The sequence below is a fragment of the Nansenia antarctica genome (genome assembly GCF_963989245.1).
Source record: "Nansenia antarctica genome assembly, chromosome: 1".
NCBI lineage: Eukaryota > Metazoa > Chordata > Actinopteri > Argentiniformes > Microstomatidae > Nansenia > Nansenia antarctica.
Genome location: NC_137674.1, coordinates 8,782,558 through 8,804,681, shown reverse-complemented (window position 1 = coordinate 8,804,681; position 22,124 = coordinate 8,782,558). Strand labels below are relative to the sequence as shown.

Below are 22,124 nucleotides of genomic sequence, written 5' to 3'. Positions count from 1 at the left end.
CTCTCTTTCTCACTGCCCTGAGGGGGGCGTCTTGCAATCTTTGAAAACAGGGCCGACCTGTGAAGATGCACTGACCATACCTGAAAACTAAGGAGATGGCAGCTCAGGTAGAAACTTCTCAATGATAGGAAAGAGAGAGAGTGTATAAAGGGAGGGGGGGGGGGGGGGGGTGAGAAAGCAAGTGGGAGCTTACCTTAGCTGACTTTTTAACTTAGCTGTCTGGAAGTGGGGGAGATTGTTAAAGTTGTGCTCCTTTAATTGTCTAATTAGGTGAAATCGTTGCTAGCCATTCTCTCTTTAAATGACAGTAATTGTATTCTAAATATACTGCCTAAGAGGGAGAGGAATTGCAGCCGTAATTGACTGACAAATGCACCTGACATTTGAGTAGCAAAGTCAAGGTTTTTATTGCAGCTTGGGAACAAAGGGATCCCAATAGAGATGTAATTAAAAGAGAGAGACCCTAATGGCTTAATAAGTGTGCGTTGAGTTCCCTGGTAGTTCTGTTTATTTATGAGTGTATCGTTATTGAAGACTGGTTGAAAAAGTTTTGACAGATGCTGGCAGGTAAGGGTGGGGGGTGGGGTGGGGGGGAGGATTTAAGAGACATTGTTTTATAGCTTTAATGCTCCTGTCAAATGGAGTGCATGATCAAGTGCCAGATGTAGCCCCTATCATAGATCAAACATGCCATTGCATTAAGGATAGATCACCGCCTGATCATTATATATTCATGTTTATCCCGTGTGACAGGGACAAATACTCACACGTATCCACTTTCCTTTTTAATCTGCTGAAATGAATATCATAACCACAAATTTAACGGCATTTTGTAGAACCCCACATGGTGGCTGACTGTTGTGCGAGAAGCTCAATCACACAGGCCACATCACCAATCACCATCACCCATCACGCCACTCACTCCTGCATACTCATTCATACATGATTCCAGACAGAAAGGCTCTAAATTGCAGCTTGTAACATCTTGCGGGTGTGAGCCGAGTCCCCCCTCACTCAGTCAGCGGAGTGTGAACGTCTCCGGGTAAAAAATGGTCTGTAGCGTAGCACAGCGTGAGGGAAAGACTGGGAGCCCATGAATCACATCTACATAACTGCATCTCCCCCTGACAGCTCCAAACAGGCTCTGGCTGAGCACTGCAGATGTTGAAGAGGGAGACGGAGGGGGGGGGGCGGAGAGATGTTGAAGGAGGAGACGGAGGGGGGGAGAAGGAGATGCTTAATTGCAGTTTGACGATTGGAGGTGTCTCCGAGTAAACATGTCACCCCCAGACACCGAGAGGTGGATGGATCCCCTGCCTCCTATAACGCTGGGTACCCAGAGGACAGATAGAAGACACGAGCATTCTGGGACAGAACACTAGGCCTAACATACTGCTGTGGTTTTACAATGTCAGCCAATGTTAATGCTGTTTGACTTAGAAATCTGCTCCCTTTCACACTTGGGGCATTTATACTGTAGCATCTGATCTCCTTGGAATTCAATGAATGTTCACAATCAATTTTGCAACAGTAGCCCAAATGTTATTAGGACAATCCATCTGTTCGTGTACAGCCCTATTCGGCTCGCTTATTATGAACAGCTCATAATCGTCTCATGGATACAGACCACCAGAAAGACCAATGGCATCATAATGGCTTTTGTTAAAAACCTTCATTGGGGTGAGAGAAGCTCTGATTTCTCAGACGGACCATTAGACAGACAATAATGTCTCATCCCGTGGTATCCAGCGGCGTGTCTGCCCACCTGTTCTCACGACGTCACACTGGGAACAACAGGATACTGCTGAAAGTTCAAATGTGCCCTGATTCTCCGGGGGACAGAGGGAAGAAGAAAGCGTATTCATTTTTTACGTGTCGGTTTGGGCAGACAGTTCTTTTTTTGTGGCAGTGCTGCAGTTATTTCTCTCACCAATGTGTTCTGTTGTGTATGCCTACTACACCAAGGGGTCTCTAAGGTTATCCCCTGTTGTGAAGTATGAGATCATTGAAGAATGTTCCTATTCAATTCCTTTTATAGACGTTCTTTTTCAACGCTTCTCTTGAAAATATATACAATAGTATGAGGATAATTAGCAAGGACAGTCATAGTATTTGCACCTGGGCTCCGGGATTGTAACACCAAGTCCTATTAAGCAATGTGCACCTGAATGTCACAATGTCAATAAGACATTCAATGGACCTTTTACATTTAGCAGACGCTTTTATCCAAAGCGACTTACAATTACAGATTCCAGGGACAGTCTCCCCGGAGTAACTTAGGGCTAAGAGCCTCACTCAAGGGCACACTAGTGGTGGTGTTCCCATGTGGGATGATTTGAACTCAGGACCTTCTAATCACCATTCCAACTCACTATCCACTCTGGCCAGGCCTCCACTGCTCCTCACATGGTGATGAGGTTCGTCAAGGATACAACCTTGCTCGATAAAGAAACATAATGTATTCCTTCTAACGGTCTTGCCTTATAACGAGCCTGAGCACAATCATTGTACTCTATAGTATTTGCACACTGTGTTGTCCTACACACACATTAAGAGAGGCAATAATCATAAAGGAGGAGAACTAGGAACTAGGAGAGCTCTGGGGGTCATCTGCAGTCATAAACTGCCATCTATTGGCAGAGAGTAGAATGATTTCAATCATGACCTGCTTCAGTGTGGAAAACTGCAGCACTGCAACATGGCTTTTCAGTCTCTTATGATCTGCATAGTCTCAGTGACTCGATGACATCCACACATATTAACCATCCTGTATTACTTCCTCTGTACTGTAATTAGAATATGGGAGCAGGGGTGTGAGATATAATATGAGTCATGCTAGTACTGTATGTATGATGCTGTAATGTATGATACTGTGTACCAATAATATGTCGTCCCTCCCCCCCCTTTCTGTTGTCAATCATGTTGCACATACTACACAGGGGGAGAAGGCCGATTCTGGAGTCGGAGGAGAACATGGAGAGAAAGGAGATCCTGTATGTACAGTAGCTACTCTATTTCCCAGAGCCCTAGTTCTTGATGTGACATTTACAGTGCCTGTCATTAACCATCGCTGCTCCCACAGGGGCATCCAGGTGCGGAGGGGGCCAGTGGGATGAAAGGAGGGAAGGTGAGTCATACATGCCAAATATAACCCGAGCACGTCTGCGTTTGTGTGCGTGTGTGTGTGTGGGTGTGTGTGTGTGTGTGGGTGTGTGTGTGTGTGTCTGTGTGTGTGTGTGTGAGTGTGTGTGTGTGTGTGTGTGTGTGTGTGTGTGTGTGTGTGTGTGTGTGTGTGTGTGTGTCAGTGTGGGTGCGTGGGCACGTGTGTGAGAGAGAGACACACATTGAGAGAGAGAGAGAGAGAGAGAGAGAGAGAGAGAGAGAGAGAGAGAGAGAGAGAGAGAGAGAGAGAGAGAGAGAGAGAGAGAGAGAGAGAGAGAGAGAGAGAGAGAAAGAGTTAGGCAGTGGGTGGTATATGCTACAGTATACAACCAAAGCTATGTCATACATCCTATTTCACAGAGGGTGAGGTTGTTTTACCAGTCTCATTTCTAATCTCAATCATGATCTATTTATATGTCAAGCATTCACTTAAGTCGCCTGGCACTAAATGAAAGATCCACTTAAGACACAGTATTTCATCATCGCAAAATGGTTTAACCCACTAAAGTGTATCAGTGCATCTACCCCGCTAATGTAATCAGCTGAAACAATTTGTCATTAAGAAAATACTGTAAATAGATTCTGAATGCTACTGTTTGCTATGAATCATTAATGGCAGACATTACAATGCGCGTGTGTGTGTGTGCGTGTGTGTGTGTGTGTGTGTGTGTGTGTGTGTGTGTGTGTGTGTATGTGTGTGCGTGTGCGTGTGCGTGTGAGCGTGCGTTCGCGTGTGCATGTGTCTGCGCCTGTGTCTGTGTATGTGTGCATGTGTGTGCCATGTCATTGGCTTTACAGGAAAAAGATAGGAACAAAAACTAAAAGCATACTCATGCCGAACCTACTGTCGCTGAACCTAGAACAGCTGCACTCCTCTTCCTTTGTTCAGAGTGGTGGCAGAGATGGTGTTGAAAGGAACATTGTGGTTCATCTCTCATCCCCTCTGATAGAAGCTTGGCCCTTCAGATAGAAGCTTGGCCCATAGACACATTAATAGGCCTATTAGAGACTTCCAATCACCATTAATGTGGCTTCCACTTCTGCGTTGGCTGCACACTATAGGTTTAGTTTGTTCACGTGGGTTTTGCCATGGAGTCTTTTGTGGGAATCGTTTTGTTTGTTTGTTGGTTTTAAAACACCAAATAAAGTAATTTATATTTTAATATGGCTGCCCTTTTCACTTGAAAGTTGATTGTTTCATTTGTATGTTTGTGTACTCTCTATCCAGGGTGAAGAAGGCCCCAGAGGACCGCCCGGGCCTGTGAGTAGAGTGCTGTTTGTTCAATAACCTCATATCATATATTTACAGTTTTTAAAATTGTACACCTCCTCTTTACCATAGAATATGGCCACCCAAAAACAAAGACTTGCCATTAGATAAATAGAGCAGAGCATCCTTCTCTTATATGTTATACTTCCCACTAACAGATCGTTTTGGCAATAAAGCATTTAATTCTCTTACACTGCAGAAGTTATGGTTCAGACCATCACCCTCCTCCCACTTCTGTTTATTAGTGCAGAGGAGGAGCAGTGGGCGTATGGGCATGCATGGCTGACAACCCGCCCATCGCCCTTGACCACAGACAGAAGACTACAACCACAAGCAGGAAGCTATAAGAAACATGATCAGTCCAAGCGTTACATACAATGAGAGGGCAAAACCGCATTAAAGTCCCTAGTTATAGATTCATTCCCATTGGATTTCTGTCATATACCATAGACACCAAGGCAAGGCAGTCACACTACCTTCCCGTGCTCTGATTGTGGTTGCTTTTGCATGCTATCGCCTGCTAATAAGGTCAGTAGCGCTGGATTAGTATTAATATCTCTGGTCTGGTCTCTGAGAAATGTCCCAGACACAGCAAGCAGCCCGACAGAGAACTCTGATCTCTTCACACACAGTTATGTCATTGCATCAGGGCAGAATTAAGGTTGTGGAAATGTGTCATGTGACAGGGAGGAGCTTAGGGAGGGTGAGAGGGCATAATGTGTCTAGTTAGAAGAGGGATGGGACTGGGATGTGAAAAAGGTACACTGCGATTGGCCAACCAGATTACTACTCAGTGGACTGTAAAATATACCGTTGTTGCCGTGGGCACAGTGGGGCTCTCAAGCAGTGGAGAGTTAACAATCAGCCGTGGCCATGCCAGCGATCTGGAGTGAGGGAATCACACTCAATAGGGACGCTGTGGATCCTGACATGGATGATTAGCCAAATCAGGGCCTTGCTCTCTGGTGGATGGCAGTTACAAGCACTCAACTCTGTCTTGTGATTTCAGGCTCAATGCTGCTCAGAAAGTGGATGTTTCAACCCCCAATAAAGCATCCCCATCTTACACTGTTGATTAAACACACTCATGTTGCCAAGACGCAATAGAACAGAGCCAGGTGCTTCTCGGGTATACATTCGATTACATGAATCGATTAAATAAAAGGTTGTTTCGTACTTAAAGATCCAAAATCATTCTTCTATCTTCCTCTTTTTGCCAGGTGATGACAGCTCATGGACTGAGACACCTCTCTGGCACTGTAAGCATAAAGCTCTGTGTTTAATGTCTCAAGATTTATTCACTCTTTTTTAAATATATATATACTTTATAAAATATGTATTTTTTTATACAACAAAAATACAACAACAGTGGATCCATGCATTCATACATACACATGTTAGAATGAGGGTGATACACATCAGGTCAAACAGTCATGATTCAGTAAACCTCACCTAAGGTCTCAAACACAATCCATTTTCCCCAATTATTTCCAGAATGTCTGGGCCTGTTGATGTAGTGAAAAGGTCATTCTCTCCATATTTTGAATATGTGTCACAATCTCTACCCAGTCAAGCTTTATTCACTCTTAATACGAGTGGTCACTTTGTTTTCTGATGTCAAGTTATGACAGTTATTCTTATTTAGATTCCGCATTTGAAAATGATCTTGTTTTCCTCACTGAGGGTGAGGGTGAAGCAGGAGAGAAGGGTCCGAAGGGTGAGATGGGCGATCAGGTAAGATTACAGTGCTCATTGAGTTTTACTGTTTTACATTTTAAAACAACCGGATAAGACAAAGACTAACATATTGAAATGCATTGCACAAAGAAACAGAAATGTATGCTGTTTCACAGATGTGAGCACTAACAAGTTTGGTGTTCTTTGACACGACACCTGTCAGTTTACTGACAACATTTGTTGTAAATTGAGAACAATGAGACAGTGCCTGCTGTTGAGTTTGATTTGGTTCCTGCGTGTTGTGTGGGCATGGTGTGCACAGTGGATTGATACCAGTCTCAGCAGGTGCTCTCTAAACAGAAGCATCTTTATCACGCTGAATGAATGCAACCAGTAACATTATCGACCAAAACAAATAAGAAAGGACTGTTTTCCGAACAGATGAAATATTCTATTACTCTATATTATTATTCTATACTGAAAGTATTATGAATCCAAGAAGGGAAGAAAATACTGTGCGTACACGTAACACTGCCCAACAACAACAGTGAATGAATGCCATTTAGAGAAAGTGCAATAGCTTTTACAGATAGGCTGTAAAGTTATGAATTGTTTTGTTATGCATTCCTCTTTTTATAATCTTTGTAGTACAGAGAATACATGATCAAAAGGGATGACAAATGTGCATCTATTATAATTTTTCCAGGGTGAACGGGGACTTCAGGGACTACATGGATTCAAGGTAACTGTCGAATCTTTTCTCTGTTTCAGTGATCAAAGAAGAGGTAAAAACTCCTGGCCAAAGTTAAAGAGTATTTATTCAAAAAAGATCGGGTCCTCAGATTACAGGCACACAAAACAGTCACAACGTGATTCGAGGTAGACAGCAGACAGAATGAGCTCCTCCTTGAGCACAGGATTTTATAGCGGCCCTCAGCCAATCACATCACAGTATGTTCTTGGCCAATCATGATCCTTCCTTCTAGGCCTCTGATTGGCCTATACCCTTGGGGGCGTGCATGTTCGTGTGTGTGTGTCCGCGCATGTGCGACAATTGCAAATCTCCCCGAGATCGTTTGTAATGAAATAATAAAGTATTAATAAAGTATATATGAAGTAATAAAAATATACGTGTAATATGTGTAAAATATACGTGATATAAGAAGGCTATTAATGTGTAAAAATATACGACACATCCCCCCTCGGACCACCCAGAGGGTGTTCCGAAACTAAATGATCACAAAAACCAAAACAAAAACACAAACCCCACATATCACAGCTAAGAAAATATAAAAAAAAAAATAAAAAAAATAAAAAAATAAAAAAAAATAAAATAAAAAATAACTATTAAGAACCCAAAGACATCATGCAAAAAATAGAAACCAACCAATAATAAAAAGAACCTTGAAAATAACAACCACAATTAAACTAAACACAGTCCATCATGCACAAATTAATATAGAAACTTCCAACGACCGATGTTTTCTTTGTCCTTGAAGCGCCAGGGACAGAGGTTACTAGCACATGAACCCAGTTGGAGAACAGCCTTTACCGCTGTCTCAGATTGATATCCTTTCCCAGTCAAGAGCGTTTTCTTCGTTGTGCTAGGAACAGAACCGCTTTCCTATCTTTGCATAACCACCACACCACTTCTCAACTGACATCAATCACATGATATAGAAAGAAACAAACAGTAATCGAAGCAAATAATCATAAAACATCACTTAATAAACAAATCATCAAAGGAGGAAACAAAATCAGAAAGCAAAACAGAATCCAGCTTTTGCTCATCAGCTATGTTGGTCAACATTAAAGCATTAATAGGAACATCAGAAATACACTTTCCACAACATTTGATCAAAATACCAAGTAACATAATACAGATGATAATGACAACAAAAATAATAGCGACGGACCTGATCATATTACCAATACCTGAAAAAGCAGAATCAAAGAAATCTAACATATTCCAACCGTGTTCTTTATGTAAATCCTCTACACCCTTCTTGTTAGATTCATGAAAATCATACAAAGCGTTACCAGAATCCGAAATATAACTGCAGCATTCACCGCCTATCAAAGCACAAGTACCACCCTGACTGGCCAAAATAATGTCCAAAGCCATTCTATTTTGGAGAGCTACATTCTTAGTTTCAGTCAATTCAGTGGCCAGGGCAGACACTACAGCATCCGAAGCATTAATGTGTTTTTCAAGAACGGATGATAGGGCACTTAATTCAGTCTGAGAGTTGTAGACACCATAACTTGGGAATATTAGGCCAAAAAACTTCTGAGCGGTAGACAACGCCCTACGACTACGATGGGTTGCTTGTTTGTGAAGTACAGACATCTCCTCCCGAGTAACTTTCCTAATCAAAGGTATCAGATGAGCCAAATAACAAACACCCTCAATCAAAGCAGGAAGCTTAGAGAATGCATCATTATCACACACAAGAAACACATGTTCCGGGAGTTGAAGCTCCGTACCAGGATACGGGAAAATGGTTCCACCTATACAAGACGCAGCCCCTAACTGACGAACCGAGCTGATCTTGGGCCGTACTTGAATGTCAATACAGGTTGTAATATTTACGAGAGGCATGACTTTAAGCTGCGTGGTGCCTTTCTGCCGTCTGGTAGTATTGGTATCATGTAATTTCATTTGAGGCACCATAGCACAATCAACAACTTTACATTTCAATCCAGAAATAACAACTGAACCCCTCCACCGTGTAGAAGTCACACTCCCAGAACATGACAGATGAGGACTCAATGCAGTACCATTTAATTGAGCGAACATAGCTTGGATAATATATATCTTCTTCGGACCTGTTGGTTGTGACAAATGTGTAAGCCTATCAATAATAACCTTCCCCACACCGCTAGGCCTATGGTGTTTGTTAACCGCTGCTGTCAGACGTTCCAACACACCAATATCCACACCTGCATAGGAAGAATTTAAAGGAACCAGAATCGTGCTGGGCTGACAAGAAGAGCTCTGGTTCTTGCCCTGTAAAACAAATGGGGCTAAACCCTGCCAATTATAATGAAGCCATTCTGCTTTAGTTAACGGTATGGGGAAAAACATAGGAGCAGACGCACTTACAGGGACCTGTTGACAAATCCAGCAATCAGAATAATTCATTTTTGAAGCAAAATCTTTCATGATACTAGTGGCAGAATTAGGGTGGGACCGTGTCCCCAGGTGATTAGAATCATACAACAAATAATCGTCAGTAGCGACTACAATCGCCTTCGTAGGAGCCTTCACAGCAACATTTTCAACCTTTCCTGGTAACTCATCGTGAACATATTTATGCACCAATATCTCACAGTCCAACCTATAGTGGTGTGGAAAGTCAGGCCTGGTCCTACAAACTTTGTCCTTGAAATTGTTGGATTTACTAGACACCTGTTCACCGATATCACGTCTAGCACACCAATACGAGTTCAACCCCTGGTCAACATTAGTTAATGTCACACGAGTTTCTTGCGTGTTGCTTGAGTATTGATCAAGTGTAACATATGTAGTATCCAATAAATACCACTCGCTCGCTTCGGCGGTATAGATCAAACAATCATCAACAGTACAACGTGAATATGGGCAAGCAAAAGCTCTACTTGCTATGATCATTCTTCTCTGACGTCCAGGCATAACAGTGTGTGAGTAAAGTGTAACATTGTCCAAAGAAGTCAATGGGGTAGGAACACTAAGGGGTATATTAGTCTCTGAAACGGCATGGCTTGAGTTTCCTCCTAATTGGCCTTGGTGTTTTACGGGGTCTGTCTGGTTGAGGTGTATCACTGACAGGTCTGTGTCTCTCAATGGTACCTCGGTCCGGGCAGCCGCCCGGGTTGCTGACATCTCCATCTGGAGCATTGTCAGGGTCGGAAGGGGTGACAACAGGGGCAACACCAGGCTTGGTAGAACCCCCAAGAGGGGTGTCGCAGTCACTGGATCCTTCACGGTCTCCGTTGGCCCACTCATCAGTGGGCTGGACAGGGTCTGGGACGAGGCCCCCGGCATCATCTGCATCATGGCGCAGATACTCACCAACATCTTCGTCAGCCTGGATGTCCAAGCTGTGGACTTCCTCGTCCCCAGGGGTCTCCTCACCATCCTGCTGAGGTTCTCCCTCATCGTCCTCATTGGGTGCCTTGATGCAGTGATGAACGTGATACCAGGTGGGGGACCCCTTGATTTGGAGGGCAGTCCCAGTGCACCGAACGACCTCGTATGGTCCTTCCCGTCGAGCCTCATGCCACTTCCGTCTGTAGACCTTCACGTATACTTTGTCACCCGGTTGCAACGCGTCCTTCCTCTCCTGTGCGTTCACCTCCTCTTCACGTTCCTGTTTGTGGAGCACATAAGAAGAGATACTCTTTTGCCGGTTAGTCATGTACTGTACATAGGTTTTCATGTCACTCTCCAGGAGAGCCAAACTTGGCCCTTTCCCACTGGTTCGTACACAGGGAGCTGTCATTATCCTCCCCATTACCAGTTCATGGGGAGTCAAGTGCAGCCCTCGAATCTCACTGGAACGACAGGCCATCAATGCAAGAGGGAGTCCTTCCAACCAATTAAGACCTGTATGCTTACAGACCTTAGAAAGACGGTTCTTAAGGACCCCGTTCATCCTCTCTACTATCCCCTGGCTTTGAGGTGAGTAAATACACCCAAGTCTCTGCTTGATTCCCAACTTTTGTAGTATAAGCTTTACCGTCTTATCCACAAATTCCTTACCATTGTCTGACGATATCCTATCTGGAATTCCAAACCTAGGCATGACTTCCCTGCATAGGAACTTTGCTACAGACTGAGCATCCTTTCTTCGAGTGGGGCAAGCTTCTACCCATCTACTGAACCTGTCTACTACAACTAGCATGTACCTGTATCCTGCAACAGGTTGAATCATGTCCACATAGTCAATCACTAAATGTTTCATTGGCCCGTTTGGGGTAGGGATATGCCCAGTTCCCACTGGTATTCCAGGTCTGATATTGTTCTTCAAACAGACCACACATTGACCAAGGACATGGTCTATTTGTTCCAACAAATATGGAGCCCAAAAACCATATTCCTTGGTGATCTTGCGTCTAACCTCCCCCCTGGACACATGTGCTAATCCATGGGCTTCCTGTATAAGTATGCCTAATAAATCTGGGGGTGCCACAACCAGTCCCTCATGATTTCTCCATAGACCTGTGTCATCCTGACTAGCTCCCCTTGTTAACCATAGGTTTTTGTCTAGCGCATTTGCCTCACTCTGTAACATCAACAAATCCTCAAGCGTGACCATGCCCTGTAACTGTACTTCATGTGTGACCAGCAGAACTTTACCTGCTTTGTCTGCTCCTGTAATAGCTTTGGCTGCATCATCTGCAGCCCTGTTACCTTGTGTGACATGTGATGAGTCAGATCTGTGTGCGGCACACTTCACTATGGCTAATTCCCTTGGTTTCATCATGGCTTGTAACAGCTTCATGATTTGAGCGTGGTGCTGAATAGGCGAACCATCAGTTTTCTTAAAACCCCGTCCCTTCCATACAGCTCCATGTAAATGACACACATTGTGGGCATAGGCAGAGTCGGTGTATACTGTCACTCTTTGTCCGGTTCCCAAATTGCATGCTTCTGTGAGGGCAATCAATTCAGCCAACTGAGCTGAACAAGGCTGAGGAACAGCCTCGGCTTGTTCCACAATGAACTCCGAATTTTGGGATCGGACTATGGCATACCCGGCACGTAAATGTTCTCCTACCCGGTAACAAGATCCATCAGTCCAATACTCAACGTCAGCTTCCTTTAAAGGCAAAGCTAGTAGATCTGCTCTAAGCTTAGAGTACCTCGTAGCTTCCTTCACACAATCGTGTGGTTCCCCATCTTCTGGGGTTGGCAAGGTCTCTGCTGGGTTAAGTGTGTTACATCTTAGTAATGTTACATCTTCCCTTTCCAACATCCTGTAATAATCCCTAATCCTAGGCATCGTCAAAGTGTACTTGCCTTGATTCAAGAGGTTCCTTAGACTGTGGTGGCAGAGAATGGTAATTGGGTACCCCATTGTTAAGGTTGTTGCCTTCTCGTACATAAGATAAGCCCCGGCCATTGCTCTGTAGCATGGCGCGAAACCCATTTCTACCTCTGAATATGCGACAGAGTAATAGGCTATGGGCTGTGGACTAGGTCCAATGCCTGTTGGTTGCGTGAGAACAGCGCAGGCATACTTCCCCTCGGCTGAAGAAGAAACATACAATCCAAATTCTTTGGAATAATCTGGAAGCGCTAAAGCTGGCGCTTCTTGCAATTTGTGTTTAATTGTCTCAAACGCCAAATCAGCTTCCCTTGTCCAAGTAATGCAAGATTGGAGGTTATCACTACCTGTTTCCTTAATCATTCCCCTCAATGGAGCGACTAGTCTAGTGTAATCCTCCACCCATGCTGAACTATACCCAGTAATGCCCAAAAACATCATCATTTCCCTAACCGTTCGTGGTTTTGGAGCCTTCTGAATAGCTTCCAAATGTTCATTAGTGACGCTGCGATGTCCCTGTGTAATGGATTGTCCTAAGTAAGTTACCTTTCCCTGACAATACTGTAGCTTCTTTTTAGACACCTTGTGTCCCTTCTCCGCCAAAACCTTTAACAGTTTAACGGAATCCCTGTGACATGTTTCTTCATCTGGGGCACAAAGGAGTATGTCATCCATGTACTGAATGGCAGTACTACTTATCATCTGTTCTAACCCGTCTAAGTCCTCCCTTAAGACCTGATTAAAAACATGAGGACTGTGTTTGTACCCCTGTGGCATTCTGGTATATTGATAATGCTGACCTTTGTAGGTAAACCCAAATAACCCTTGACTTTCTACACTAAGAGGTATAGAAAAGAAAGCCCCGCATAAATCAATCACTGTAAACACTTTGGCTGTAGATGGAATCTGAGTCAACAGCACATGAGGATCAGGAACTTCAGCTGGATAGCTGACGACTACCTCATTCACAGCCCGTAGGTCATGTACCAGACGATATGAACCATCAGGTTTCGTCACTGGCAGAAGAGGTGTATTGCTTAACGGATATTGAGTTATCTTCAGGACTCCTGCCTCTAACAGTCCTTTGATCTGTGGCTCAATTCCATCAATTGCTTCCTGTTTCAATGGGTATTGGTTTTTCCAAGGGGGTTCTGCACCCGGTATGAGTTCAACTCTCAATGGACGAGCTGATTTCACAAATCCAATGTCTGTACTGTTCTTTGCCCACAGGTCGGCTGGCACATTCTGCATCATTTCTTCTCTGAGGTCTCTGTCAGCTTGTACAGGAAGGATTAGCTGGTTCATTAGCTTCACAGTCTGCGGATGTCCTATTCCTTGAGCAGAGATCATCAGTTTTGTGAACTGTCCATCAATGCTCCTCCAGATAGCAGGGTTTTCTTTTGTCGTTACAAATCTGGCTTTTTCTGAGTCTGCCATCATTGCCCCTAAATGCTTCTGTTTATAGTGTTCAGATATCATAAGTGTCACATGAGGGATGCTACCCTCAATCTTATGCTCCTGATCTAGATAAGTGTCACTGTTTATCTTCATAGCCACTCCCTGAGGGCCTAGGATTATACAACTTGCACTAAGCTGTACCTGTTTTGGCTGATGCTTCAGCCACTCATCTGGGGTTGCATCTGCAACTTCTCTAAAATACTGGAGTGTACAATGCAATGGATCAGTAGGCCTTCTGGCCTCTGCCATGTGTGCCAGGATATAATTGTCCCACATCCTTGCTGGTTCCATTAGGTCTGGGCTAAGCCCTCCCACCCAATATACCATAGATGCGTTGTTGTCCATCATGACAGACAGCTGTCTGTTCTCTTGTGGCACTGTCACCTGACAGCCGTCAGGCGTGCATTTCACGGTACAATTTAACTGGCATAGTGCATCTCTCCCTAGTAGCCCTATTGGCGTGTGTTCTGATACAAGTATTGACAGATCTGCTCTCTGTCCTTTGTACTCTAAGCTTACAAGCTCAGTGGTAGGGATCAGCTGTTTAATTCCCTCGAATCCGATTGTCTTCACATATTTCCCAGACATAGGAAGGTGCGTGGCGTCTTCAGGCTTCAGACAGGTGTAGGCTGCTCCACTGTCCACCATCAATTCTAATGGACGTTGGTTGACCGACACCCATATTGTAGGTTCATCTTCAGGCCTGTTTGTCACCACCAGCTGGCACCCCCCTTTCGGATCTTCTGGGCACCCCTATATCGCAGCTGCTGGGCCTCCATAGGGGTTCACCACTCCTGGAGCCGGTGCAGCAGGGGGCCTATATCCTCCTTTCTGTTTCCCCCCTGCGCCCCCCTGGTTCTTCTTAAAGCAGGTACGTTTTAAGTGTCCATACTGGCCGCATACGAAACATGGTCCTAGCACCTTCCTCGGTGCTGTGGTCCATCCCTCTTGTGGTGGTCCTTGGCCAGGCTGGTTGTATGGCTGGTATGGAACCACTTGTACCCCTGGTGGCCCCTGTGGGTATGGATTCCCCCCTTGTGGCCCCTGTGGGTATGACTGGGGAGGGACAATTTGCAGTTGCTGTGGCTGAGATGGGACCTGTAGGGCTATAGTCTGCTCTCTCTCTCTGGTTTTCTTGCCTTCTGTCAATTGCACTTGAGTTAGTTTTCTGAGTGAGTCCTCGTCTTGTGCCTTCTGTGTCTGAATCTTCTTTCTAAATAATTCTACTTGGTGTGCTATGTTGTCTATATAAACAGCCTTGCTCATGTGTCGTAGCCCCACCACTTCTGCTAACTTGTTCTTAACTGGGGTAGGGAGACCTTGTTGAATCTTTTCCCTGATTATGGCTTTTTCTAACGGGTTATCTTCGGCATCCTTCCCTGTCACACTTCTCCATTGAGAGTGCACACGGGCAACAAACCCCCGGGGATTTTCATCTCCCCCCAGTGGCTTCACAATGACATTGTCTGGGTGAATGTGAGTAGGGTATGTTTCTCTGATTGCCTTCCACAGCTTGCCTCTGTTTGCTGCGAAGAGTTCTGGATCATAAACGGATGTATCGATATATCTATGAAGTCCCGCCTTCATCAATATTTCCTGCATGGTGTCCAATCCTGTAATGGTAGCTAAGAGTCTTTTCAAGTCTCCCATAGCAGCGTGCGTTCCTGTCAATCTCACGTCGACTTGCGTCGTCCAGGGGTGGCCACCATCTTCCAGGACTGGGAGTTTTTCTATCACTTCTGACAGATCTGTATGATTCCAAGGACGATATTCCATCTGGTTACCTCGAATCAGCACTGGGAAGTTCCCCTGAGTTTCCTCTTCTTCCGATGCTGTTTCATAATCGCTTACTTGTGGCTCCGTTTTTACTTCCCGCCTTGGTGTCGCTCCGGACCTTGGGGAGTTCAACCGGGATGCAGGTGATGATGCCGCTTGAGATTGACGATACGTTTCTCTTTCTACGTCTAGGTCCTGCAGCTGTTGTCTGTAGTCTTCTTCGTTTCTTAGGATTTTCGCACGGAGTTTTCTTGCCCTCCTTTCTCCCTCCTCTTCATCCCTGTCTTCCTGCAGCTTCTTCTTCTTTTGCTTTAAGCTCTCTCTTCTCTTCCCTGCCTTCAGAGACTTCTGCTCATCTTCAGAACTATTTTCTTCTTTTCCCTTCTTATAGCGTATTTTCCCTCCCTGCTTTTCGGCCCTGGCTAGTAGTTTTCTTATCGGAGCACTGTAGCCTCCTTGTGCATTGCTGTCATCACTGGAATCTTTGCTATCACCTCCACTGCCATCTTCACCGTCATCCGTCTTGTCCCTCCTGTCGTCCCCTTTTCCCCTCGGCTCCTCCTTCTTTTTCTGTTTGGCACCTGACCTGTTCTCTGGTTCGAAGTCCACGGTCACTCTCGCTCTTCCCCTCTCTAGTACATTTTCATCCTTATCTTGGATAGTGAAGGTTCCGCTCGTACTTAGGACAGGGACCTGAGGGTAGATCCGCTGAGAATTGTCCTCCAGTCTCTTGGCATAGGGAGGAGGACTGGAGATTGGAGCTGTGTGTGAGAATGGAATGTTCACTTTCTCTTCCATTGCTTTGGCCAATTCATCTCTTTTTTCTGGATCCATGTGAGCTGTTTTCTCATTCCAAGCTAATGCTACTTTCTGCCCCTCTACCTTGAAGAGGTCTAAAATAGCTAACTCTAACCTGCGTTTCTCTGATCTAATCTTTCCTTTTTGATGCGCCTTGTGTGCATTGATAAGTATCTCCAATGTTGCAATTAATTGTAAATCAAAGGTGCCCTCTGCTGGCCATGGTTGTTCAATGTCTGCCCAACGAATATTCCATTTCGTTGATATTTTGCTAATCTCCTTAACAAGAGGATTCATTTTTTCCACTATAGCCACAGGGGATGAATTTGCTAATATTCCCTTGTCTGTATTAACAGCCCTCACAATGTTACTGGGTTTGGCTCCCATGTCTGAAATATTTATACTGCTTAATATGCTGAAAATATGCTATAAGGTGTACTTTTCTTACAACCCACCTTCTGTTGCTGTATCTGCTAAACAGATGCTAGTCCAACTCTTAACTGTGTCAACTGTCCACACAGAACACTACAACTCCGGAACAACGGATTGTTTCAGTGGTATTGTGTATTATTGACTTAAATGTAATCTATGTGTATGTGTTTTAATCTAAATGGTTTTTTCCCTTATTATGTATGAATGTGTGTCACTTAATTGCTCAATCAATACTAATTATAGTTCAGGTCAACTTAATTATTAAACTACAAAGGCTGTTCAACACAATTTTCAAATTACAAAAGCAGGTCACGCTCTAAGTCTTTCTGATCCACAACCCCTTGATTGATCAATCCTCAGATAGAAACTGTTCTGCTATCCTTTAATCAAGAACTGTGAAAAAAGAACTTAACTTCAAATAAAAAGATGTAAAACACGAATATTAATTACAACCTGTTAAAGAAATCGACTTGTCATTTGGAAGGAATAAAATGATTAATTATTAATTACAATCTGTAAGGAAATCGACCTGCTACTCGGAAGGAATGCACAATCAACTAGACTTAGTCATTTACACTTCATTGATATAATCCTGAGAAAGAAAACGTCATCCCTAGACCACTATAAACCAATTGATCAAAGTTTTGTGAAAACTGAAAATGAAATAATCTGAATAATTAATTCAATCAATTTGTAATTACTTAAATTAATTGAAGTAACCATCCATTTATTATTGTAAAAGACTATTTCGTCGACCTCAGGCGGATGCACTGATAGAGGACCAGTGTTCCAAAGTGTCTTATCGTATTCCGTCCACTGGAGGGCAGCAAAACAATTAAAAAATGTCCTATCGTGTTTCGTCCACTAGAGGGCAGTAAATAATTAAAAATGTCTTATCGTGTTTCTTCCACTAGATGGCAGTAAATAATTAAAAACGTCTTATCGTGTTTCTTCCACTAGATGGCAGTAAATAATTAAAAACGTCTTATCGTGTTTTGACCAGTAGATGGCAGTAAATAATTAAAAACGTCTTATCGTGTTTTGACCAGTAGAGGGCGCCACACCGAAAATGTCTTACAGAATGACTATATCTTACCTAAAACTCACAATCTATCTTTTTTACTTTTACAATCTATACATAAATCAATTGTTAAGTGAAAGGAATGAATGATTAGTTAGAATTATTCACTATATCATCATATACATTGATTTAAAACTTATGGAATCAATCAATTGTTTTGGGAAACAGAAAATGAATGATCTGAATAATTAATTCAACTGATAAGTAATTAATTAAATCAATGTAATACTGAAAAGTCATTCACAACATCAATCTATGCATTAACCTTTTAGATTCTTTCACCAATACTCTGTAAGCGGGCCTATTCGCTCCGCATGCTCTCTCTGTGTTTGAAATGTGCTGGCCCCGTGTACCCTCCTGTTTTCCGAGTAACCGTACCTTTAAACTTATTTGAAATACCCCGAGATCAATTCACTATATCCCTGTCTTTTTCAATACTAGTCTATGTGTATGGTTTTATCGTTATCTTTAAGAGATGAGTACTGAAATCTATCAAACCCGCGCGTGTGTATTTGAAAAAATGGATGTCAGGGGGGAAAGAAGCCACCCAACACTCCTTTGTTCTACTTACCAAACCGCTGTGGACTGTAAGATTAATCTTCACACAACACTGCTTTTCCACAATAATTATTATTCTCCACGACACAGCAATTCCAAGAATATCTTTCAATGCAGTTCAACGTATTATTTGCCAAGATAATCTTATTCAAATACTCCTACAATGGCATATGCTTTCTACTAGGCTCTGTGTGTCCACTGAGTCTGCATGCATTCAGACAAAGGAAAAAAATTGGCGCCCTTTCAACCAGAGGCCCTGTCTCCACGTGTCTGACATGCATTCACACAAAGAAAAAAAATGGCGCCCTTCCAACTAGCGGCCTGTGTCCGCGGGTCTGACATGCGTTTCAGACAAAGAAAAAATTTGGCGCCCTTTCTACTAAAGCCACGTTTTCCCTCCGTGCTCTCAAGTAAATTAACAATGTATATCTTTAAAATAGCGCTATTTTCTGCTCACTAACACGGACTCTGCTCTTTCAAACTAGGAATTCAGATTCCATACCATCCAATAGAGCTATCTCCTGACAAACACGGACTAAACTTACTTACAAACCACATTAACCAAGAATTCTCATTCTTTTACACTCCATCAGACTATTGTCTGATACAAACCACATTTATTAGCCCGCTAGGAAAACGTCTCTCCCTAGCTTTTGTGCTAATACCTTGTTCTCAAAACAAGACTACAAGCAGCTTCTTCTCTGCTGTACCACAATTACCACACACACGATAAAAATCGTACAATTAAAACGCTTTTCCCAATACAGGTTTTACAACCCGGCTCCCTCTGTCTAACCTCTACCCAGTTATATATTTCAAGATCCGTTTTAAATATAGCTTATTTGATATACCCAGTCTATTTTGCACAGCTCCGCCTTGTCCTTGCGAATTCAGCAGAGACTTACCCTTTGATGACTTGAAGAGTTGCAAAACGACCGGTCATCCAAAGCTATGGATTCTCCTGGCTGGCTCGCCACTTATGTCGAATCTTTTCTCTGTTTCAGTGATCAAAGAAGAGGTAAAAACTCCTGGCCAAAGTTAAAGAGTATTTATTCAAAAAAGATCGGGTCCTCAGATTACAGGCACACAAAACAGTCACAACGTGATTCGAGGTAGACAGCAGACAGAATGAGCTCCTCCTTGAGCACAGGATTTTATAGCGGCCCTCAGCCAATCACATCACAGTATGTTCTTGGCCAATCATGATCCTTCCTTCTAGGCCTCTGATTGGCCTATACCCTTGGGGGCGTGCATGTTCGTGTGTGTGTGTCCGCGCATGTGCGACAATTGCAAATCTCCCCGAGATCGTTTGTAATGAAATAATAAAGTATTAATAAAGTATATATGAAGTAATAAAAATATACGTGTAATATGTGTAAAATATACGTGATATAAGAAGGCTATTAATGTGTAAAAATATACGACATAACCAAATACAGTAACGTCATCAAACAGAAAATAAACGTATGAGACTATGTCCTTCCACAGTCGCTTCAATATACAGTACATGGCACGTGAATACAATCCCAATCAAAATGTGAGATAAATAATATTTGCTATAATAAAATGTTAAAAGAAAAACAAATAAATACACCGGTGTACATGAAGCATCCATCTATTACACATCCAGAAGCAATGAGCATGATGTTCCCAGTTACAGTTCATTGTCACTAGAATACTGTAGCACAGCACAGAGACATTGCCAACCTGAAAACTAATTCAACAGTTACACACCGTTATTTCATTGGTGAGTGTTGAGATTTATTTTTAGTCCGAAGTGTCATAAAGCTTTGATAATGCTGACTCTTTTACACATTTAGTGTCATTAATATGTTGTACAGTAATTGCTTTATATGGGGAGTTGGAAATTGCTCTGTGCTGTATTTTTTCTTACCTCCCTTAAAGTTAAATAGTGAATTGATTTTTCTAGGGTCCTACTCAATAGTTACCATGCTGGTGTAATTGTGGAGAAAAACACATCTCAGGTTTAATAATCTCTCTCTCTCTCTCTTTTTCTCTCTCTCTCTTTCTCTCTCTCTCTCTTTCTTCCTCACTTTCTCTCTCCCTCTGTCTTTCTCTCTCTCTCTCTCTCTCTCTCTCTCTCTCTCGCTCTCTCTCTCTCTCTCTCTCTCTCTCTCTCTCTCTCTCTCTCTCTCTCTCTCTCTCTCTCTCTCTCACTCATTCCTTTCATTACTGGGTTGTAGGGGAGTATAGGACTTCCAGGTCCAAAGGGAGTGCCAGGCCCAGAGGTAAGTACTCTCAAAACTATTGCAAAATCTAAATGACATTTTTTACATTTGCATTTTTGCCATTTAGCAGATGCCTTTATAAGCGACTTACAACAGATACATTTGTCTAAGTAAGTCAATCATCTATCCATCAGTCATCATAAGAAAAATAAACATTACATTACATTAGAGAGCATGTATATGGGTGTAGTGGGGATGAAGAGGTCTTTAGGAGGGACAGTTACATTTAAATGTTTGGCATTTAGCAGATGCCTTATTCGAAAGCGACTTACAGCAAATACATTTGACTAGTTAAATGGTAATTTGCAGTTAAGATGCAGCGTGAAGAGATGGGACTTCAATCTATGGCGGAAGATAGGTAGTGACTCTGCAGTCCTGACAGCAAAGGGAAGCTTGTTCCACTAGCACAGTGCCAAGAGAGTGAAAAGTGGTGACCGAGTAGCGCGACTGCTGCATCCACGCAGAGGTGGCGGTGCCAGGCGGCCAGCTGAGGTGGAAAAGTGTAGTGATTGGGCAAGGTTAGACAAGCTCCAGGGTGTATCTTGAATCTGATGCAAGCTGCAACTGGGAGCCAGTGAAGGGTGCGAAGGAGGGGGTGACATGGGAGAACTTAGAACTTCACGCCAGATTGAACACCAGACAGACGGCAGCTTTCTGTATGAGCTGCAGAGGTCTGATGGCGCAGGCTGGAAGCCTGGAGTGTGTTGCAGTAGTCAGGAGATGACTGGACCAGTGTCTAGACCAACACAGAGACACGTGTTCTCACCTGTGCCACCCGGGGGTAGCAGTGGAGGAGAAACCATGTGAAGAAATGACTGAGTCAAGAGATTTGGTATAGAGGGAGAAAAGCCCTAGGACGGAGCCCTGGGGGACCCCAGCGGCGAGGGCTTGTGGAGAGGACAGCGATCCTCAGTGATCCACGTCACCTGGTAATAGCGATGGACCAGGTAGGATGCAAACTAGGAGAGTGCAGAACCAGAGATGCAGAAGCAGTTCTGAGAGGGTGGAGAGAAGGACCGGGTGGTTTACTGTGTCAAATGCAGCAGACAGGTCCAGAAGAATGAGAACAGACAAGAGGGAGGAAGCTCGAGCAGTGTGGAGGGCCTCCTTCGAGAGCAATCTCAGCAGAGTGCCCAACTTTAAAGTAGGATTGGGGAGGGTCAAGGAAGTTGCCTTGAAGGAGATAGTGAGACAGTTGGTTAGAGACAGCGCGTTCAAGGTGGCGTTGGTTTCTTGAGAAGAGCCTTAACTCTGGCTTGTCTTAAAGGCAAGATCCTGTGGATAGATGGGGATTGATTATGGTGGTATAGAACGGAAGGAGGTCTTAGGAAATTAATTGGAGAAACGGGGAGGGGATAGGATCGAGGGGGCAGGTGGTTTGCCCGCTTGGATGTGACCAGTTTTAGAATAACTTAAAATTATCATCAGGGGAGAGGGGGGAGAGAGCTGATAAACCAGAGTGTCGCGCAGTGGGTTTGGGAGGAGCGGTAGCAGTGTTGGCGGGAGGTAGAGAGAAAGAGCTGCTAATGTAATCAACCTTCTTTTCAAAGAGGGTGACAAAGTCATCCGCAGACAGGGAGGAGGGAGGAGGGAGGAGGAGGTGGGTTGAGGAGAGAGGAAAATGTGGATAA

The 22,124-nt window shown here is 43.6% G+C and overlaps 1 protein-coding gene across 1 annotated transcript in view; it reads left to right on the top strand.

Moving 5' to 3' along the window:
- LOC308150556 (uncharacterized protein) overlaps window positions 1-22,124 on the top strand; it is a gene marked incomplete at both ends in the record, with an annotated part of 119,042 nt that overhangs the window by 59,608 nt on the left and 37,310 nt on the right. Inside the window, 6 exons of the mRNA XM_080523374.1 lie at window positions 3,083-3,127; window positions 4,391-4,423; window positions 5,653-5,691; window positions 6,116-6,166; window positions 6,816-6,851; window positions 20,449-20,493. Coding sequence (XP_080379500.1) covers window positions 3,083-3,127; window positions 4,391-4,423; window positions 5,653-5,691; window positions 6,116-6,166; window positions 6,816-6,851; window positions 20,449-20,493 — 249 coding nt within the window. The remainder of the gene's footprint in view (window positions 1-3,082; window positions 3,128-4,390; window positions 4,424-5,652; window positions 5,692-6,115; window positions 6,167-6,815; window positions 6,852-20,448; window positions 20,494-22,124) is intronic.